The sequence below is a fragment of the Trichogramma pretiosum genome, unplaced genomic scaffold, assembly GCF_000599845.2.
Source record: "Trichogramma pretiosum strain Unisexual culture from Peru unplaced genomic scaffold, Tpre_2.0 scaffold37, whole genome shotgun sequence".
Taxonomy (NCBI): Eukaryota; Metazoa; Arthropoda; class Insecta; order Hymenoptera; family Trichogrammatidae; genus Trichogramma; species Trichogramma pretiosum.
Window position 1 is genome coordinate 807001 of NW_019641622.1, and position 18041 is coordinate 825041.

The 18041-nt window shown below is 36.2% G+C and overlaps 4 protein-coding genes across 6 annotated transcripts; 2 read left to right on the forward strand and 2 right to left on the reverse strand.

Annotated features, from left to right (window-relative positions):
* The first annotated feature begins 1435 nt into the window (after nt 1–1435).
* Nucleotides 1436–3962, forward strand: LOC106649481 (atlastin-like). Of its 2 annotated transcripts, XM_014366917.2 has the most exons (6): nt 1436–1896; nt 2154–2515; nt 2596–3010; nt 3088–3291; nt 3367–3580; nt 3658–3688. In XM_014366917.2, the coding sequence occupies exons 1-6, from the start codon at nt 1705–1707 to the stop codon at nt 3666–3668; spliced, it is 1398 nt and encodes a 465-aa protein (XP_014222403.1). In that variant the 5' UTR covers nt 1436–1704; the 3' UTR covers nt 3669–3688. The 2 variants fall into 2 exon arrangements, with proteins under 2 accessions (XP_014222403.1, XP_023314688.1); XM_023458920.1 differs by having other exon boundaries at nt 3367–3962.
* On the reverse strand, nt 3957–4969 carry LOC106649674 (ubiquitin-60S ribosomal protein L40). The gene is made up of 3 exons (XM_014367218.2): nt 4863–4969; nt 4318–4511; nt 3957–4244 (listed from the first exon to the last, which is right to left on the reverse strand). The coding sequence occupies exons 2-3, from the start codon at nt 4505–4507 to the stop codon at nt 4048–4050; spliced, it is 387 nt and encodes a 128-aa protein (XP_014222704.1). The 5' UTR covers nt 4508–4511; nt 4863–4969; the 3' UTR covers nt 3957–4047.
* Nucleotides 4970–5183: 214 nt separating this feature from the next.
* Nucleotides 5184–8058, forward strand: LOC106649673 (probable sulfite oxidase, mitochondrial). 2 transcript variants are annotated; one of them, XM_014367215.2, is made up of 6 exons: nt 5184–5288; nt 5385–5847; nt 5919–6264; nt 6336–6696; nt 6767–7195; nt 7256–8058. In XM_014367215.2, the coding sequence occupies exons 2-6, from the start codon at nt 5582–5584 to the stop codon at nt 7555–7557; spliced, it is 1704 nt and encodes a 567-aa protein (XP_014222701.1). In that variant the 5' UTR covers nt 5184–5288; nt 5385–5581; the 3' UTR covers nt 7558–8058. The 2 variants fall into 2 exon arrangements, with proteins under 2 accessions (XP_014222701.1, XP_014222702.1); XM_014367216.1 differs by lacking the exon at nt 5184–5288 and having other exon boundaries at nt 5691–5847; nt 5919–5976; nt 6057–6264.
* An 87-nt stretch (nt 8059–8145) lies between these two features.
* Nucleotides 8146–10858, reverse strand: LOC106649482 (facilitated trehalose transporter Tret1-like). Its single transcript, XM_014366918.2, has 6 exons — nt 10594–10858; nt 10338–10520; nt 9890–10220; nt 9808–9823; nt 9300–9639; nt 8146–9224 (listed from the first exon to the last, which is right to left on the reverse strand). Exons 1-6 carry the CDS (start codon nt 10706–10708, stop codon nt 8596–8598), a joined length of 1614 nt encoding a protein of 537 aa, XP_014222404.1. The 5' UTR covers nt 10709–10858; the 3' UTR covers nt 8146–8595.
* Between the last annotated feature and the right edge of the window lie 7183 nt (nt 10859–18041).

Here is an 18041-nt window from a genome sequence, read left to right on the forward strand (position 1 = left end):
TTTAGACGGAAATCATTATTTTACTGCTATTTATTTTATAAAATTATGTGGAGGATTAATACTAACTGACATAGGAAATAGTAGGTTTTAGTTGACTCACCTTGGCGTCATTACCAAGTGCATGCGGAAATTTCATTTTATTGTTAATTAATCATTGTTAATTATTGTTGATTTGTTATTTATTGTTAGCGAGTGAGCGAGAAAAAAATAAGGCTACATCTCGCGTCGGCGGGCGTGTCGTATTTCAGACGTAGAATATCATAACGATGTTTTGTCTTCATGTCCAATTTGTTCTTATTTCATTGGAGTCTTTTATTAACCTAATTCTTTGAAAATTTAAGAACGTGAAAATATGCGCAATCTGTTCATTGCTCGGAATAAGACTAGAGACAAATGAATTGAGCAAAAGAATTATAACTAAAACTGTTAATAATTTTTTTTTAAACATGTTCTTGTAAAAACAAGTTTCATATTCGGATTTCGCAAGCCAAAGCACATACTTTGGCAACCATTGTTCCTTCGTTTGGATCGCAAATGGACACGGAAACCCCTCAGGGCCCGGACTAATATATGTACGTATTTCGGGGAAAACCGAACAATCAATTCATGTCTAAAATAACATTTTTCTCCCTTTTACAAATATTAAATTTTAAGAAAAAATTTATCAATATGTTTAGTCGTACGATTTTTAATTGTAAGCTTGAACAAGAACTGGACTTTTTGGTAAAATAGTCTAGCTTTTTCGCTTGCATGCATAAATCCATTTAAAGAATTACCGTTGTTAGCTACCAGAAGTTATTTTGAGAAAATTTTTCAACTTCGGGGGTAATGTCTGTAAGTAACTAGGATATTCATCTTATTTAAGATGTCATAAAAGTTACAATATTAAGTTTCATAAATTTTTTTATTAAACACTTACTTTGTACTTTGCATGATGTACATACGTAAAAAAGATACAAAGTAATTTTTTCTTCATAATGAATTTATTTTTTTACAATGCGTGATGACATGCTTTACAAAAAAATTGTTTTGATTTGGAATGGAAATTTGCATAGTTTTTAACAAAATCTTGATTAATGATCAACTGAGTAAATAATTAAACGGTGCCAACACATTTTTTTTTTTAAAGCAATCGAATAAATGTTGAGCTACGTAATGCCATTTATTAATTTAGTATTTTACATCTCGGAAAAATGCGAATCAGACATTTAGGAACATCTATCTTTTGTGAAGTCTTTAAATGCATTTCAATGGTGTGAAATATGAAACTACTGTAATCATCAATTATCTTATGTGCTGAGGTAGATGATTTTGAACTTCTCTCCTTACTCACTGATTGTCAGACAGGGGAATCACACAGAAAAATCCAACCCAAATGAGACTACTGTAAGAGCTTTACTCACTATTACTTTGTACTCACGCTGCAGGAGTCAAGACTTTTGATCAGTGGAATTTAGAAACAATTTTAAGAAGTGAAATTAAATTAGCTGAAGAAAATCCATTCTTCAGTGCAGTGTTGTGAGAAATATTAAGCTACAGTTTAGAATCTAATTTTGCGTAAGAAATAGATCTTACCGTATTTTTTTACCATACTTTGTACTCCGGTGAAAAACAATCGTAGTAGTCAACAAATTGCGTTTGTGAATCGATATGCGGAATTATTATTAAAAAAAATTCATTTTATTTTAATAATACATTTCAACGATGGGCCATCCGATCGAAATAGTAAAAACTTCACCCGATCATTCTTTTGTGTTTGACGAAGCATCGCTTACTCGATTACTAAATCAAGATGACCTGAAGGATCGCCGCTTAATCATCGTGTCGATGGCAGGGCCCTTTGACAGGTCCAAAGATCTGTTGCTTAATTTTTTTCTGCGTTACGTGAATTGTCAAGTAAGTGCACACCGAAAGAAAATTGAGAAAAATTTCATTTCATGTCATCTGAAAACTGAAAATTGAAAATAAAATCGGCTGTGCAAAACGGAAAAAAATCGTTTGCATGGCTTATCTTACTTCATGTCACATATTGAGTTCTCAAATTATAGATTACGATAGATCAATTTATTTCAGTTTATAATCCTAATTAATAATTTTAAACCTCTCAAAAACTGAATATAATCGCTTGAAAAATATACGTCAAAATTTTACAGTACAAACTGAAAAATGGGTCAGAAGAGTGGATGGGTGATGAGATGCAACCACTCGAAGGCGTATCCTGGCAAAACAATGACAAGAAGATTGGCATACAAATTTGGTCTGAAGTATTCAAAACCGAATTGCCCAATGGTGAAAAAATCGCCATCGTATTGATGAATTCGCAGGGATTTTTCGGTTGCCATTCGATTACGGATCATCAAAGTGCCTCCGTATTTGCATTGACCACAAAATTGTCGTCTATGCAGCTCTTCTTTTTGCCTGAATGTATCAGAAAAAAAAATTTGCAGCAACTGCATTTTATTATGGAATATGTAGAGCTTGCAGAAAACCAATTCAGAGATACATTTGGCCAAAGGTTTGTAATACATATCTCAAATATTTCCGTTTTTGTTGTATATTCTGCACGTATGTAAAAGTATTATTTTATTTTAACAGATTGAAATTTCTCGTACGCGACTGGCCTTACCCTCACGAGTACAAGTATGGGGCCGAGGGAGGTCGTGATTATTTGCTGCATACATTTGGATATTCAAACATTCAAGATCAAGAGCTGATCTGTTTAAAAGAAAAACTAGATTCTTATTTTTCTGAATATTCTTGCTTTCTTATGCCGCATAGTGGATATCAAATCGCTCAGAATATCAAACTTAATGGTCTTTTATCGGAAATAAGAAACGATTGTAAACAAGTGATCAAAAATTTGGTGCCGAAGCTGCTAGCACCAGAAAATCTTGACATCAATAAGATTGGTCCGAGCATTGTCACAGCTTCTTCGTTACTTGAACATTTCAAAAATGGGATCCACTTTTATCGAAATTTGGATCTTTTGAAAATTCGAAATATTCTCGCCGTGAGTTTACCCTTATCAACCATAACATACTTTATTTTTGAAAAAGCCCAATTAGAATATGATTTTATTTGCTTCAGATAAAATACAATTTACCTGCAATGCTAAACGCTGTGGATATGTACGAAGCATCGATGAATACCTTTTGCGGCCCAAATTTGCCTTACTTAAAAAATGAGAGATTTCAATTAGCACATGACGTTTGCTATAATCAAGCAATTCAATACTTTGAGAAAGAAAAAAAACTTGGATATGACGATGAATCTGACAGGATGTTGAAAGAGGTAAAAAAACCGAAAGTGAATTTGATATTATTTCGAATTTTTTGATCGATTCATTTAAAACTATACATTTTTCAGGCAATTGACGAAAAATTTGAAGCTTTCAATGATAGCAATCAGGATAAATTTTGTGAAAGAATTCTATGTGACAAATCGGTAATTCTAATCGTTTTATCGATAATTTTATGCATTATTTTTTTCATTGTTCGAGCACAAGAAAAAGTAGATTCAGATGATACAAGTCAATTTCCACTTGTAAATTTTAAGTATAAAAAATATCCATCATTTAAAAGTAATATATTTAAGCCCCGTTTTGGCTAAATTTTTTTATGAAAAATAATTAAATGAGCTGGTATTTAATTCAAATAGGTATAAGCTGAAGAGCACTAAATACATATACTGACAGCGAAATGACATATTTTTAATTGACAAATTTAGTAATTTTTATCTTAACTGGAGGTAATAGTTAATATTATTTTTTAATGAGTTTTGGTTTTTACTTCTCAAAAGTACTTCTATAAATGAGTAAGTCAGTGAGAAACAAACACTATTTTACAGAAAATCAGAAGAAACTATGAGGCATGACTTTCAAACTATTTACTCGTTCAATTATCTTAAAAATGTATTATCTGTAAAATAATTGATTATATAAAATGAATAAAACCAACTTTTTTTCCTTAATAAAGAAAAGTAAGCATTTTATTTTAATCGTTTAATGTTCTTAACATAGATTAAATAAATGAGTATATGTATCATCATCTACTTCAACTTCTTCTTTGGGCGCAAGTTAGATGTGTGTCCACATTTCTTTTTACGACAATTAGTTGCACGAGGGTGAAGTCTTGCATAACACTTTCTGCAAATCATTTTCTCACAGTTGTATTTTTGAGCTAACAATCTAAGAGTTGGTTCGATAACACCTCCTCTCAGACGGAGGACTAGATGAAGGGTAGATTCTGCAAAAAATAAAATTCATGTTTATTTTGTAAAATATTTCAAAGCTATAAATTCCAGAGAATCTATATTTACCTTTTTGTATATTATAATCTTGAAGAGTGCGACCATCTTCCAATTGTTTACCAGCGAAGATCAACCTCTGCTGATCTGGAGGAATTCCCTCTTTGTCTTGGATTTTAGCTTTGACATTTTCAATAGTATCAGAAGCTTCAACTTCCAAAGTAATGGTCTTGCCAGTTAAAGTTTTGACAAAGATCTGCATTTTGCTAAAATAATGAAAATCATTAATACATGTGTTACTCTGTGAACATAGGTGAAGGAGAGGGTTAGGTAACTGAATAGAGTGAAAATTAAACATTATCAATAATCGACAAGACATAAAATTCAAAATTGGATAACAGAATATCAATGATTAGTATTAATGAACATATTTTTCCGGTAACTAGAAAGAGGTTATAAAGATTCTGCGAGGCTTTCAAGCGGTATAGAAATTCATTGTCAACTTGAATAAGATAAAAAACACCAAATCATTCATTTTCAATCATTTTTTATATCCGTGATAAATAGATTCACTTGCAACAAAAACATTAAACGATAATAAAAATGTCAATACTAACCACGCGGATTTTAGAAAACTTATCCAAAAGAGACCGACTGACGAGTGACGAGACTTGTATCATGCCTTCGCACGCCAGTCGCGCGATGCAGAGCAGACGTCGGCGCACCGTACTAAAACATAAACAAGTCACGATACTCTCTGAACTTGACGAGTTATTTTTCGCGAATTCGAAAATCACATGATTTCGGAGTTCGCATTTTTCCTCTGTATAGGTCCTGAGCGCGGCGGCAGGTGTCGCGACTCATCCGAGCGAACTGCAAAACATCAACATGGGCTCAAGTGTCACTATATCTATATATCAATACTGTTCGGTCATAAAATTGCGGAATCTGATGCGCAAATAAGTGGTAGCCAGTAGTCTAAGCCAAGTAGTAAACAACGAAGTCGGAGCGTTCGTAATCGCAAACAATATTGAAAAAAAAAGGTAATATTTTCATCGAGTGATATCTGTTATCTCATTCCTTCTCGCTATTTATGAAATAAATAACTAGTTTATTTATATCTTTCTATTTTGATGCAGTTTCGTGTTGTGGCATCGCTCAGTCGGCTGGTAACAGCGAAACTCGCACCCTGGCCATTGCATAAAGAAAAACGATACAGATGATGAAGAATAAAAATCAAACTTACTGAAGTTTCTAAAATATTCATTGGGTTTGAGGGAAAAATTTATTAAAGTTTCAGTTTTGTTTTTGTTTTTACCTACATAATCAAGATATTATGCAGCGAGTTTCAAGGACTTCTTTTAAAGGTCTATTGAGCCAATTACAAGCCACAGGTTTAGAAACCACTTCAATTGGATTGTCAAGATGCAGATCATCGTTTAATCAGCACAATGACCAGTCTGAAAAAAGGAGGTATGGAAAAGTCACAACTGTGTTATTGTCTCTTGCTGGAGGCATAACATACTATTTATACAAAGATGATATTAAAAATAACATCAGCAGCTTTATTAATGTGCATGCATTCAAGATACAAAACTCTCAGTAAGTAAATATTTTATTCATTTCTGCAATGTGATTACAAATAAAAACAAAACTTTTTTAATTTTTCTTAGCAATGGACGAGAAGCTGGTGCGAGAAGAGCTGAACTGCCAACGTATACAATGCAGCAAGTGAGTGAACATGATAATTTGATAAATGGGATTTGGGTTTCTTACAAAGAAGGTGTTTACAATATCACCGATTTTGTTAGAAAACATCCTGGTGGCCAGAGCAAAATCATGATGGCTGCTGGTGGCTCTATCGATCCATTCTGGATGATTTTCGCTAATCACCAAACGGATGAGATTTTAGTCTTACTAGAATCCATGAGAATTGGCAATCTACGAAGTGAGGATGTTTACAAGCACAAAGATGAGGATATTTATGATCCTTATGCCTTGGAGCCTGTTCGAAATCAAGTAAATAACTAGAAAAATATTACTATTTATTTAGCTATTAATTGTAAAACATTTTTTAACATTTATTTAAGATGTTACATATAAATGGGAAAAAACCATTTTGTGCTGAACCACCTCCACCCATGCTTGTAAAAAACTTTATAACACCTAAAGAAGTGTTTTATGTGAGAAATCATCTTCCAGTACCTTACATAGATGAAGAAAACTATGAACTCGAGTTGGCAGCTGAAGAAAAAACTATGAAAACTTTTAATATTGAAGACATCAAGAAATATCCACAACATACAATTACAAGCGCTATTATGTGTGGAGGAAACAGACGATCTGAAATGGGAGCAGAAAAACCATTGAAAGGTTTGAGCTGGAATGTTGGAGCTATTGGGAATGCTAGCTGGACTGGTGCTAAATTGAGCGATGTTTTACGGGATCTCGGTAATTTTAATGTTACCTTGAGAAATTTTAGTAAAATATTTTTAATTTAACATTTGATTAAAACAAATAGGTGTAAAAGAAGAAGATTACAACCATATTCAGTTTGAAGGTATGGACATTGATCCTTCTGGGGTACCATATGGTGCCAGCATTCCAATCAGTAAAGCTTTAGACCCCCGTGCGGACGTATTACTTGCTTATGAAATGAATGGTGAAGACATACCATTGGATCATGGATATCCTCTGCGCGTTATTGTACCTGGTGTTGTGGGAGCTCGCAATGTCAAGTGGGTTAATCGCATTATATTGTCGAAAAACGAAAGTCCTTCGCAATTCCAACAAAACGATTACAAAGGTTTCTCGCCGAGTATCAATTGGGATAATGTCGATTTCAAAACTGCACCAGCCATTCAAGAAATGCCTGTTACTTCAGCTATTTGTTGCCCTCAAAAGGATGAAAAAATTACTGTTGCCAAAGATGGAACTATACCTGTGAAAGGTAGGTTAAAGTAGCTCTTTTTAATTGCATCATATTTATCCCAAACTTTTTCATTCCAAGGTTACGCTTGGTCTGGTGGTGGTAAGAAAATTATTCGAGTTGATGTCACAGCTGATCAAGGTGAGACTTGGCACATTGCTGAGTTAGTTGCTCAAGATCCTGATGCAAAAGAGGGTAGACATTATGCATGGACCCTTTGGAGTCTTAATCTTCCTGTTGATAAAATGAACAAATCGGTCGAGATATGGGTTAAAGCAGTTGACTCCCAATATAATACTCAACCAGAAAGCTTTAAAAATATCTGGAACCTCAGAGGATTCCTGTGCAATGCTTATCATAAAGTCAAAGTTAATCTTGGATAAATCATTGCAGATGTTACAATTGAAGTAATTTACGATCGTTATATTATTTACTATTTTATTTTTATAAAATTGAATTCAATTTACGTGGTATATTTGCGGTGCTCGACTGAAAATGTGTGATAAAATAGTTGGTATTATATTAAGTATTAGGAATTGCACACAATATGCTATGCTAAAGCGTAATTAATAATGATGTGAATTCAAAATTCACATTGTTGTTCGTGACGATACTTTCAAAGGATATTCATCTCGTTTATAATAGTATCCTCTATATAGATCTATTCAAACTATGCACTATCTAACAATTTTATGTTTTATATTCTAACTTTTTACTAATACTTAGTGTTGTATCTTGTAATTTACATCTTGTTATCATTCTAGTTCAAAAGATCATGTTATTACAATTATTCTACGAATTTTTAAACGCACTTATTTTTAAAACTTTTTATGGCACATCAATAATGTCATAAGTCACACAATAAAAGTAATGAGCAGTGAAAAGTCGTTTTTATTACTGAGCATATAAACAGATTAACATTGGCAAGTGCTTGATCAAATTTTTGTTGTTTTCTACAAAATAATACATCTAGCTTTTTAGAAAACTTCTTCGGTGCAAAAATGTAAGAGAGTAAATGTTTATCAATATGGAGTTTACATAAGCGTTTTTAATCGTGTACTTAATATAGCAATCAGTTCTTGCGATCGATCGATAAATCGTTGATCGTCGTAAAATTGGCGATTCAATTGAGTACAGTTGGATCCGGAAAGTATCAAAAGATTACGAATAATTTTTTTATCAATCACTGATTAATTAATTTCGTTTCTACTTCGGAAAAGCTTGATTTTTTAATCCACGCGTCAGCGGTGAGATCGTTACTTGTAAATAAACGAATCGCCGAATCAATTAATACTTTATTACGGGTAAAATATCATTACATTCATGGCTTAAAGCTTAACTAATATCACATTGGTTAATTGTACATGATTACGACGGCAGAGATAGCCATGGATCCGCGAGCGAACCGCACTCGTTGTCCATTATTTGTCCGGCTCCTTCTGTATGTCCTGCAGACTCTTTCCCATTGTCTCGGGCACGTAGTAGTAGTAATACACGATGGACGCGTAAATGCCGGCCGAGTAGAACCAGAAGAGAGCCGCGGGCCCGACGAGCTCGAGGAACGGCAGAAACGTCATGGTCGAGAGCGACGAGAAGACGGCCGAGGTGGCGCTGAACACGAGGCTGGCCAGGGTCTTCAAGCGCGGCGAGAACAGCTCGCCCACCAGGGCGCTGGGTATGCAGCCGCAGCCCGCCGTGTAGGACATGCTGTAGCAGAGCAGGCAGAGGCAGGGCAGCCACGTGAGCCAAGCCGGGTCGAAGTCGAAGCGACGCAGCAGGAGAAAGTGCACGCCGAGGCTGGTGAGGGACAGGGCCATGCCGAGGCTCGAGGCGATCAGCAGGAAGCGACGGCCGTAGCGATCGACCCGAAACGTGGCCAGCAGACCCGAGACGATGGAGCAGCCCTGGATGCTGGTGACGATGGTGCTGGCTTCGATGCTCACTCGGCTCGACGTGATGATGATCTCCATGTAGTTGTTGGTGACGTTGTACGCGCCGAAGTAGCTGAATATGTTGATCATGAACATCATCAGGAAGCTCTTCATGTAAACTGCGAACAAAGCGAGAGATAGGAAATTCAGGGCTCGATTAAAGCGCGCGGATCTTGAGGCACGCGCCAACTCACTGGGATCCTTGAACTCGCGCATCCTCTCGAGCAACGAGACCCTCGAGCTCTCCACGTAGTCCTGGAGCTGCTGCAGCTCGGCCTTGACGTCGGCCCGGCGCCTCAGCCAGGCCAGCGAGGCCTCGGCCTTGTCCAGCCTGCCGATCGTGATGTAGCGATAGGGCGAGTCCGGCACCAGCGGGAACAGCAGCAGAAACAGCAGATTGAAGCTGATCGCCACGTAGCCGAAGATCTTCATGGAAATATAAGGTCCCATCAGATTTCCGAGGAACAAACCGATCGACTGTGCAGATATGTTCCACAGTACCTGTTCATTGTTGGAGAGGGGGGTACACAGGGGCTGTTAGAGATACGAGAGCTATCGTTGGACCATTGGGGGTGTGTGCGTGCGCGCGTGTCTCTTCTATCGCAGTTCGTATTGTACATATGAAAATTCGTTCGAGCGTAAAACACGCGAGAGATAATCGAAGGTCGAAGATCGGGTGTTTCGAGATAAGATCGCTCGTGCGCGTGGCAGTGAAAAGCTTCGCGCAAGCAAATCGCACATCAAACATCGTATATTTTCGAGTCGCGTGATTTTCCGATTTCACAGGTTGCACGATCTATCGACACATCGTCTTCGACCAGCGATACACGGAGAAATTAATATAATAATCTTCGCGAGGCAAGCGAGGATAGAATTGGTTTTAGTAATAATAATAAATAAATAATGCGTGATGCTAGCCAATGAGCCGCGTATCTCGGGATCGGCGATCTCCGCCAGGTAGAGCGACAGCGTCGTCCAGATCATGCCCATGGCGAAACCGCAGCAGGCCCGCGCGGCGTACAGCCACTCCACCCTCGAGGCCGTGGCGACGCAGAGCCAGCCGCCGAGCATCGGCAGACCGGCGAAGCACAGCGACATCTTGCGTCCCACGGTGTCTGCGCAGAGTGTGGCGTAATAATAATAAAAAGAGTTAATGAGTAATAAATAATAATAATAATAATAATAATAATAATAATAGTAATAATATTTTTTTGTAAACTAATGTATTATACCTTGAGCTACGGCACCGGCACAGGCGCCGAATATGCGTGCGATGTTCATGAGGGATGCGAGCCACGTGAGCTGCTCGCTGGTGAGCTTCGCTATGCCGTCGGTGCTCTCCTGCAGCGACAGCTTGGCCAAGTAGGGCGAAGACCATCCGTTGGCGAGACCGACGAGGAACATTATGAGACTCACTTGCGAAATGGTAGAAAGGATTTAAATCAAAAAGATTCAATTTCTCGAAATATGCAATGTAATAATTCTCACGCGTTACGCTGGCTAAATGCTGCGACCAGAACGTCTTCTTCTCAACGCAGCAATTATTGTCGCTCCGTCCCTGATCCGTGACGGCAGCAGGAGCAGCGGCAGCGGGCTTGGCCATTATTATTATTATTATTATAATTATTATAGACTTAAATTTTCCGAGGCCAATCTTGCTCGAAGCACTACAAATCCGTCACGTACTGCGAGCGTTTCTGCTGGCATCTAGTTAAAGTTTCGCGTCTTTTATATATAAAATAAATTACTTGAAGACGAGTAAGAGAGAGAGAGAGAGAGACGTTTTATAATAGTTAACAAATCTCTGGAAGGCGATAAACGCAGGCGGGCGCGTGACGGATTTCTCTCTCTCTCTTTCTCTCGTCTTCGCGCCGATTTGATTTATTATACGACTTTGCTCTACATATATTAAGCTTGCGCGCGTAAAATCATATAGATTCTCTATTTGCTCCTCTATCTTCCGGTATTTACGAGTTCGTTGCTCGGTGTGGAGCGGCAAGCAGCGGCACTGCTGCAAGCGCCTAGCAGCAGCAGCAGCATCAGCATCGCGATGCGACCTCAGCGCGAGCAGCTCCATATAATAGCTCTCTTATCTATGTGTGGCGCGCGTGCGGAGCTTATTATATATTATGGATGAATCGCGCGGCGTGAGACGCGCATTAAAAGAGAAGAGAACGCGGAGATTCTTCCTCGGCTTTTTTTTCTCGCTCTCGCGCGATCGTTTAGGGTTTTATGCCGCGCGAGTATAGCATAATATAATACGGTATTAAAAATCGATGATCTGCTCCGCTGCCGCGTGCGCGCGAGGGGCTATATAACGCAGTCGCGCTCGTTGTACCTCGTTCGCTCGCGCGGGGCGATTATGGAAAAGTGCGTCGAGGCCGAGCGAGCGACGAATTATAAAAAAGACGGAAGAAAAACTGGAGCGCGTCGCACGCGCTTACATATATATATATCTATACAGCTCAGCTAGCGAGCTTTGAAGCGCGGAAAATAAACAGCTCGACGAGCGATGCATTACGCGAGAGATGGAAAGTCGCGAGAGCGAAAACGCACACCGGCCCAAGCGCACGGGGATTTATATTATAAGAGGGTGTGTGTATTTTCTCACGCCTCCCTCTGCGTGGCAGCTTATGGCCTCTGGCTATATAAACATACGTATATGAGCAATTCTCTAAATGAAACGCATTTTTGGAGGTAGAATCGCGGCAAATTTTTTTTTCAACCTACGCGGATACGGACCCCCGGGAACTGTTTTTGGGGGTCCTAGGAACGTGTAACCACGTAGGAACCATTGAAATTTCAATAGTGCTTATTTTCAGAGCTACTTTTGTGATTTAGAGGACGAAAAGTCATCTTTTCACGCAAATACGACTTATTACTCGATTTCCAAGTCGCTGAAAAAGTATCAAGACTCATCTAAAAAAAATAACTGGCTACTGTGTTCGATAGGAAATTTTCTCAACTTTCCAATGGTGGTATCAGATTTTCCGATAAGTCGCACATTCGCCGAGAAAATCGCCATCAAACGTGCAAAACTAAATATCTCGAAAAACTCGGTACGGAAAAAGGGATCTTTGATGTCTATTATTGATTTTTCCTGTTGAAAATGAGATTTTTTGGAAAATCTGATGGCACCATGAGAAAGCTGAGGAAATTTCCTATCGAAATCATATATTCATTTATTTTTTTAGTGGAATTTACGAGCTAGTTTTGATTATACCGAGCCGAAAACCTCGCGACCGCGCCGAATCAGCTCGGAAACAAAAAACAGCGAACAACGTGAAAGAAATTCCCATGTATAACATTGTAATTCGAGTCAAAAAATAAATGAAGATATTCTTTCGATAGAAAATTTCCTCAGCTTTCTCATGGTGCAGTCAGATTTTCCGAAAAATCTCATTTCCAACAGAAAAAATCAAAAATAGGCATCAAAGATCACTTTTTCCGTACTGAATTTTTCGACATATTTAGCCCTCAATGTGTGATGGCGATTTTCGCGGTAAAAATTGAATATTTCGGAAAATCGAATAGTACCATTGGAAAGCTGAGAAAATTTCCTATCGATATCAGTAGTCAGTTAAATTTTTTAGATGAGTTTTGATACTTTTTCAACGACTTGGAAATCGAGTAACTAGCCGCATTTACGAGAAAACATGATTTTTCGTCCTCTAAATCACAAAAGTAGCTATAAAAGTAAGCACTATTGAAATTTCAATGGTTCCTACGTGGTTACATGTTCCTAGGACCCCCAAAAACATTTCCCGGGGGTCCGTATCCGCGTAGGTTGAAAAAAAAATTTGCCTCGATTCTACCTCCAAAAATGCGTTTCATTTAGAGAATTGCTCATATATACGCGTGCTCGCCCAAAGTTGCACGAGAAAATTTTGAACAAGAAGCCTGGAAAAGTAGTGCCCCGCGGGTTAGTTACACACGGTGGCGCGCGATATCTTATACATTCGCCATGCGTGTAAATATCTCGGGGTGGGTGTGGAAAAGAAACCAATTGTCATCGCTTTTTCTCGCGAGCAAGCCCCGAATCTAATAGCAACGACTTTCACGCTTACCGATGTAAAAGTATATTGTCGCTTGAACGGACGTTGAAGGATTCCAACTTTATTTGTATTTATTTAATCTTTTTTCTCTTATTTATATAACACAACGACTACGGTGACGACGACAAGAAATGAAAAAAGAAAAGAAAAATTTGCCTGCGTCGGCATCCGAGAAAGTCGTGTAATTATAAAAGGAGATGCAGCAGAGATTCGCGCGACGCTATGCAGCAACAGTCGAGCTGTACTAGACTGGCGCCTGTGCTCAGTGCAGCATCAGCTACAGCACAGCTCTGACTCGGCGTTAATGAGCTAAAACTTGATAAACAAGCTTTGCAGTGCAGGGTGTAGTGCTTTGGCTTAATATAATATGTAAGTTTCAGCAAGCTCCTCTATATAGCAACCCCCCACAACGACGACGGCGACGACTGAATGCCACATCGTGTCCTGCGTTTGCGCTGCTCGCGTACCATTTGCTCTATACACAGCATATTACTGCCAGACGCGCAGGCATGTTTATTATTAGGGAACTTTGGGCTAACTTTGGCCTTTATGCAGCCAACAGTCGCACGCACTCGTGAATGCAGCTGTATTTGTAGATGCTGCGTTTGTGTATGGCCGATTCTCGGTGAAATCGAGTTGACAATAATCTTCTTTTCAATTGACACAAAAAACTTGTTGTTTAATCACAATCTGCCATCATCCAGAGAAACACGAAAATCGAAAACGAATAGTCGAATAGTATTTAGTATGAAAATAAGCACTTATTCTCTAAAATTGGTCGTTACGTTTATGGGTGACACAATTTCGGTCGTGCTCCTTCTAAAGGTGATATGTCGAAACAATGAAAAAAGTGCAATCAAAAAAATTAATTCTCTCAGGAAGCAGTGAAATTATGCATAGAGCAGAAACTTCAAGAGGTAAAAGCAGCGAACAAAATAGAGAGCTGAAGTAATGTATACCGACCGTTCGTTAGAAATTCTTTTAAAAATTTCACTGACCAAGTAACACTTGACTACTAATTAGATTTTTTTCAGGAAAAACCAATTCTATATAATTTAATTGAGAGTTTATGGTTAAAACTAATAAGCAATATGCCCTTGTAAATTTGTACAATAAATCCAAAATGTTAATAGTTATATATTATAAATTAAGTGATTAATTTATTGTGGTTAGTTCGAAAGTGTCAATAAAATCCAAAAACCTATAATCTGATTAGTTTCATCTTCACATCGAGGCTACTGATATCAATGCAGTAATGTAAGATAGATAGATCTTCACAATCTGTAAAGTATAGCCCCATTAGTTTGTTAATTTATTGATTAGTGAGAAATAATTATAATTGAAAATAACCCGGCTGAAAAGTTGGTGGTTTACTGGCATGGTTGGCCCAATATTCACTGTACAAGGTTTTAGTGATCTTATCATCATAAACTGCAGTAAATGTCTTGTTTGGGAAGAATACTTGTACAATTCGCTATGATATATGCTGTAAAGAAAAATAACGATCTTCTTACAATATACAAATCCTAAACTGAAACATCCAAGCTAAAAGTAAATTCCTCTACTATTTTAAAACAAAAAAAAAGGAAGAAGATTATCGGATAAAGTAACAGACAGTATGGATGTAAAGTTATGTAACACCACAAGTATGATTATATTAATTTTGAATATTATTATGAATAATAAATTATAGTTTAATATTCCATATTATGAAAACGAATGAAAAAAAATCAATGGTTGTAACATACCAACTTTTGTAAATACTATTACTAGCCTCACTTATATTTTCCGATAAGTAACAAACTGTAAAGACTGTAATCATAGTAAATGCACATGTGCAAGCCATTCTCATTGAAAAATCTTTATCGGATTTAAAAAAAACTACTGACTGAGATAAATTGAAATTATACAAGTAAATAATTTTATTTTCTAGTTTATTAAAATGAAGAAATTAAATTTTACCAGGAACCCTTCAATAATTCCACTTGTACAAGTTCCTAATGCTCCAGTAAGAATAAAAAATCTTCTCCAAGAATTGAATTCATCGAATAATCTATAAAATAAATTTTATTTTATTGTCAAAGTTTTTTTATGTTTTGCTAAATTAGGAATTTTTTATTTGATTAAAAATCTTAAAGCTCAAACATGCAACTCAAAAAAATTATAACCCAAATAAATTAAATTTACCCTAAACAAAATTGATGATCTTGAATTATTTTACAAATGTTTTTGTATGCAGAATCATTGTCACTTTTTTTAAACATATCTTTCATTTTCATAGAATTCAAACTCTGCTGCAAATTATAGCTATAACGAAAAAATACTGAATCATAACACAAAACTTGTGCATAGATTGAAAAAAATCTTGGAGACGAGTCCAACAAAAGTGCACAGCTGGATCAGAAAAAGATATTTTGCTGCTGTAGCAAAATTATTGGGCTATATTTTAATGCTAAATTTTGTTAAATTATTTGCTGGGGCAGCAAAATAAATTTTTCTGATCCAGCTGTCCACTTTCGTTCGACTTGCCTCTAAGATTTGTTATGTCATCACAAATATAAATTGAATCATCCAAGGCTATCTCGTATCTCTTGTTTTTAGAATACAAGAGGTCCTTCATATTTGCGCGAGCAAGGTTCCTAAGAATTGCCGCGAATAATTTGAGTTTGAAAAGTAAATACAGTTGAAGCCACTTATGTGGCGAAATTTCTCAAAACTCGCCTCACGCAACAGCGTTTTTGAGCGAAATTGCTCAATTTCTAACTCGCTCTAAAAGTACCTAAACGAACCTAGAAAAAATAACCAACCAGTGACTTCGATAGGAAATTTGCTCAGCTTTCCTATGGTGAGGTCTAAATTCCGAAATTTTCTATTTTCACCTCGGAAAATGCAAGTAAACTTTCAAACTCGAATATCTCAAAAAGCGTCATTTTTTGTGTTTTTTTGTGTTTCAATGAAAAGCTGAGTTTTTTTTACATAAAGTATATTTTACATAAAGTATATATGATACGAGCAAGCATAATCGGCGCTCGACCGCCCCACAGTGCGACTCGCGGCTCGCAGTAATCGCAACTAACACGTATGAAAATGTAATTCAACTAAAAAAATTAATAAAAATTTGGTTTTTATGCGTATTTTTCTCAGCTATCTAGTGGCGCAGTCGGGTTTTTCGATAATTTTCATTTTTATTCAGAAAAATGGACTTGGACGTTCATTTTCAATTTTTCCTCATTCATAATAAAATATAAAAATTAACCAAAAAATGGTAGTTGACGTCAAATAAATATTGCGTATGAGGAATTCGCGAATACAGAGGGCCTCTTGTGAAAGGGATAGCGACAATCAAACTTATTATTTTTTTCTTGACACTGAATGATAAAATTTGATCTGTATTTATCAACTTTAAATCGAATTACCTTGTGTATCTCAATTTGCCTATTACGAAATAGCAAACAAAAAGAGTCTGAAGAAGTAAAGCAGAAAGCATTATAACATAAGTAACAGCGTTAATTAATGTATACATATAAATGTAGAAATAGTATTTCTCTTCGTCAACGAACAACTCAACATGAAAAGGCTGCTTTTTGATTGTAGAATAATTTGAAGACAAAAATGAGTTATTCTCTATTGGTAGTAAAATTGGAGCGACACCATATATTACAGCAGTTATGAAAATTATTGCTGAAAAAAATTACGTGTTAACACAATTGGTATTTTTTTTTAAATGTCTTATCGATGGAAAATTTGATCACGAAATTCTAGAGTTTTTTTGAGTTTTATCATTTTCTAGAGATATTGAGGGTTATTTAGTGTTTCATTTTCATATACGAAACCCCAAAAAACCTTAGAGATCTCTAGAAAATGATGATTTTTCACAGGAAACTTAAAAATTTCTAGAATTTCTTGAACGAATTTTTCCCTGAACTAGAAAATTCGATGTTTTTTAGCATCTAGAACATTTTGTTTTTCTTAGTACTTAAAAGTAAATTACTTAATTACATTATTTCGGAGGTTACTTAGGTAAGCAATTGTTCATAAAATCATAGAGCTTTTTAAGGGCCCTTAAATTTACCGGCGATAAGATGAGATATATTTCTAAATTCATCCAAATAATGTCTTAGATATTGTTTTTCTTCTAAACTACTTGATGACCAACTCTGTTCAATTTTATGCAGCTCACTTTTTATCTTTAGCCCGTCACATAGAAGAAAAATAATTGATTTTAATATTTCTTTATTAACCTTTATTTATTTAATATAAATAGTTTCTTCTGAATATTATGACAAGTGAACAACAAGAATTTATGCCTAATGTGTAGGAAAAAAACTCACGGTAAGACAAAAAAGGAAAATAAAATGCTTCCCAAAAAGAATAAAATTTTTTCATTACGAAAACGTTTATATACTTTTAAAAATATTTCTTACCTTGAAAGTAATTGTTGTATCAAAAAAACAAAAATAATTCCAGTGCGTGGTGCCCAATACGAAAATAACTTGAACTGTAGTTTCACTGAGGACATTATAAGCTTTGTCTTCTCTACTTATTTCTTCGCACAATCGTATAATCTAAAATCAAATTTTGAATATGGCTGTTTGAGATACAATTTGTTGCAAATGAATGGCATTCGTGGAAAATCAAAAAGTTATACATTACCGATGACAAAGCAAATGACAATTGAATCAAGATGATCGTGACTGATAATCTATATTTTTTGATACTACTTCCGTAGGGCCACATGAGTGAAACTTTCAGTAAAGTTATTAACCAAGGATAATTTTCACTTAAAAATTTATGAGTTTCACTTTCTTCAGATTTAACATCATGTTTTGATCTGTTCATCGTAATGTAATATAGTGTAAAAAATTTTAAATTATATTTTTA